Genomic DNA, 2,843 nt, shown 5'->3' with positions numbered 1-2,843 from the left:
CAAAGCAGTAAGTCACTGTGAGCAAAGAAATTAAAATTTCCAAACTGGTAGTTTCCAACAATTAGAATAGAATATCTTTATTGTCATTGTGTAACTCACAACGAAAATAAGTATTAATTACTCAATTAATTAAATTAATTAAAACCCAGCTCAGTGCTTTAAGCGTACAGATCTCTGTAGATCTGCTTCGCCATTTTATACTCTATGGGAATCACCTTTAATGTGATCAATTAATTAGTTCTCGGTCATGTAAAAAAAAGACAGATAATAGAAATTAGGCAGCGACTGACAGATTTCCAACCCAGTGTTGACAATGAACGACGCAAATGTCAAAAGAGACTCAGGAGAGTTAAATAAAAGCTGGGAAAAGGATTAAACCTGGGCCAGGTTTGAAGACGGCCTCTGAAGTAGAGTAACTAACATTTGCTTGCTAAGCTAGGATGCTGGGCATATTGTATATTCCAGATTTTCACAGACATCTGCTCTCCTTTGCTGCACAATCCAGGCAGTGCTTCTTTTCTAAGCTAAAATCTGCTTCGAGAGCTGAGTGCCAAAAGAAAGAATTCTTTCTATATTATATTTATCTTGCCTGTCAGCGAAATAAGGTCTTTTAGTTAAAAGGATAGAAAGCCTTCCATAAAGTGAGATGATTGTTTAGGTCAGTGGTGGCGTACCTATGACATGCATGCCAGAGGCGGCACGTGGAGCCCTCTCTGTGGGCACGCGCCATCACCCCAGCACACGTGGTCTCTAAAAGTTCGCCATCACTGGCCTAAGGCCAGCCAGCCTGGAGCTGCCATTGGGGAGCCCACCATCCCACCCGCCAGAGACCCCCTGGATCTCCACCAACCCTGCCCGGCTCCCACAGGTGTCCCTCCCCATAAGCAACATCGAGGTGGCCACGCCCATTCCAGCCGTGCCCACCCAATCTGCCATGACTACTGCAGCCACACCCATCCAGTGGCCATGCCCACCCAGTCTGCCAATCTCACTGTAGCTGCGCCCGCCGAGTGGCCACACCCACCCGGCACCCGGCGATACATAAGTGGGTTTTGGGTTGCAGTTTGGGCACTTGGTCTCTAAAAGGTTTGCCATCACTGGTTTAGGTATTTGGACTGAGAATCTCCATAGCCAGCTAACATGAAGTGAGTATTTCACAGGCTTCAGATATTAGGGGCACCATACAAAGCTAGACTTCATAACTCAACGGTGAGCTACTATCAAACTCTGCAAAAGACAACAGAGGATATGCAAAGCAATGATTCTGTGGGTACATAAGCCGAGAGACGGGACACGATCAAGATTTACTAAAGCTAGTACAGCAACAGAACAGATTCTACTTGGGTAGAATACTTTTTTTTGTGTCTTGCACATTTACACAAGGACTTGGAATCATTGCTGTAGAGCTGGGGGTACATCATGAGAACATTAGTGAGTTTCACAAGCTTTCAAAATGTTGTGTTAAAAGAAAAAGCAGAATCACTCTCACATGGGCCGTAACAGTCACAATGTCTGAAAGTCCTTTTAAGTGTTTCATTACTCAGACACATGACATTCAACAGGGGGAAAGTTCGCAGTTACTTACATTTTGCCTGAGTTAAGGTTTCATTAATCTTGGCTTTAATATAGTAAAAGCTGTAGGATGGTAACACCAGAGCCAAACTGTGAAAGAAACCAAATAATTACAATCAAGGGATAATCCAATATTCATTTGAGATTTAACAGCATTTTCTCCAGCTGAGAGGTACTGTAAACTTGAAAACTGCGGACAAAATGATAGAATACTGAATGCTTTTATTTGGTCAATTCCTTCCCGGAGTCTATCACTTTCACTTCTTCCTTATCTAACATTGTTTTTATTCAGAATTCCTTCCCAGATTCTGCTTATCACTTTTACTTCTTCCTTATCTAATGCTGCTTTTACCCTGTCCATTCTTTCACAGAGTCTGTTGATTGCTTTCACTATGCTATCTGAGGTAGCTGAGTGTTTTTTGATGGGACAAATTACACCTTTCCAAATACATCAAGAACGATTTTTTTTGCACCTTTTTGAGAGAAATATTGTTACCTAAATATGTGAGTTTGATTTCATATCGCAGGCGTGCAGGGATAATTGTTTGCACAATTCAGAGAAGGTCTTCGTGAGCCAATGAGAAATTGAAGTATTACTGCTTCATCGCTCAGCGCATGAAATACAATTGGCAGATACAAAATTCAGGAAATTAGGAAACGTGTAATGTTCCTGAAGTCAAAATAGGCTGTAGGCCAGCTTGGAAAATAACTATTCACTTTATATCTACCTAGCTTAACCCTGAGAACTTCTGCAGAGGGGAATAGTCCAAGGTATCTTCTTGTGACTTGACCATTAAGGTGATCCCTCTACCAAACCATCTGGTTTTAATCTGCCACACCCTGTCTGGACAAAACTGAGCGGAGTTAGGTACTGTATAATACTGAAAGAAGTGCCTCTGCCCTATATCAGTGGGGATGGAAAGATCCCCCTTGTTGTGATTGTGGTGCTGATATGGAAACAATTAAACGTATTGTGCAAGATTCCCCACGATTGCTTTCTCAGACTCCTTAGAAGATCTGCACGAAGCAACACCAGAAGTGATTGCTGGATCCAGTTATGAGACCCCCCCCTCCAGTAAAAGTTTTACTTATAATTATGTAGACTGAGTATTTATATTTACTTTTCTTCTGTCGTGTTCTCATCGTACGCTGAATAAATAATAATAATTCCTGAACTGAAAAAAAAATGCAAGGACTTTTGAGCTGGGTGGCATGGCTCCAAGGCCTAATTAAAACACAACTAATTTGTATATCTAAACAAGGCACTGAAA

General features: G+C 41.7%; 1 protein-coding gene across 1 annotated transcript in view; it reads right to left on the bottom strand.

Annotated features, from left to right (window-relative positions):
- Positions 1 to 1,585: 1,585 nt before the first annotated feature.
- LOC107299801 (voltage-dependent calcium channel subunit alpha-2/delta-1-like) overlaps positions 1,586 to 2,843 on the bottom strand; it is a gene marked incomplete at both ends in the record, with an annotated part of 17,644 nt that continues 16,386 nt past the window's right edge. The window contains one exon of the mRNA XM_015829139.1: positions 1,586 to 1,662. Within this exon, the coding sequence (XP_015684625.1) occupies positions 1,586 to 1,662 (77 nt within the window). The remainder of the gene's footprint in view (positions 1,663 to 2,843) is intronic.

Source organism: Protobothrops mucrosquamatus, unplaced genomic scaffold (assembly GCF_001527695.2).
Source record: "Protobothrops mucrosquamatus isolate PMUCROS unplaced genomic scaffold, P.Mucros_1.0 scaffold5494, whole genome shotgun sequence".
In the NCBI taxonomy this organism is placed as follows: domain Eukaryota; kingdom Metazoa; phylum Chordata; class Lepidosauria; order Squamata; family Viperidae; genus Protobothrops; species Protobothrops mucrosquamatus.
This window is presented reverse-complemented; position numbering and strand designations above follow the sequence as displayed.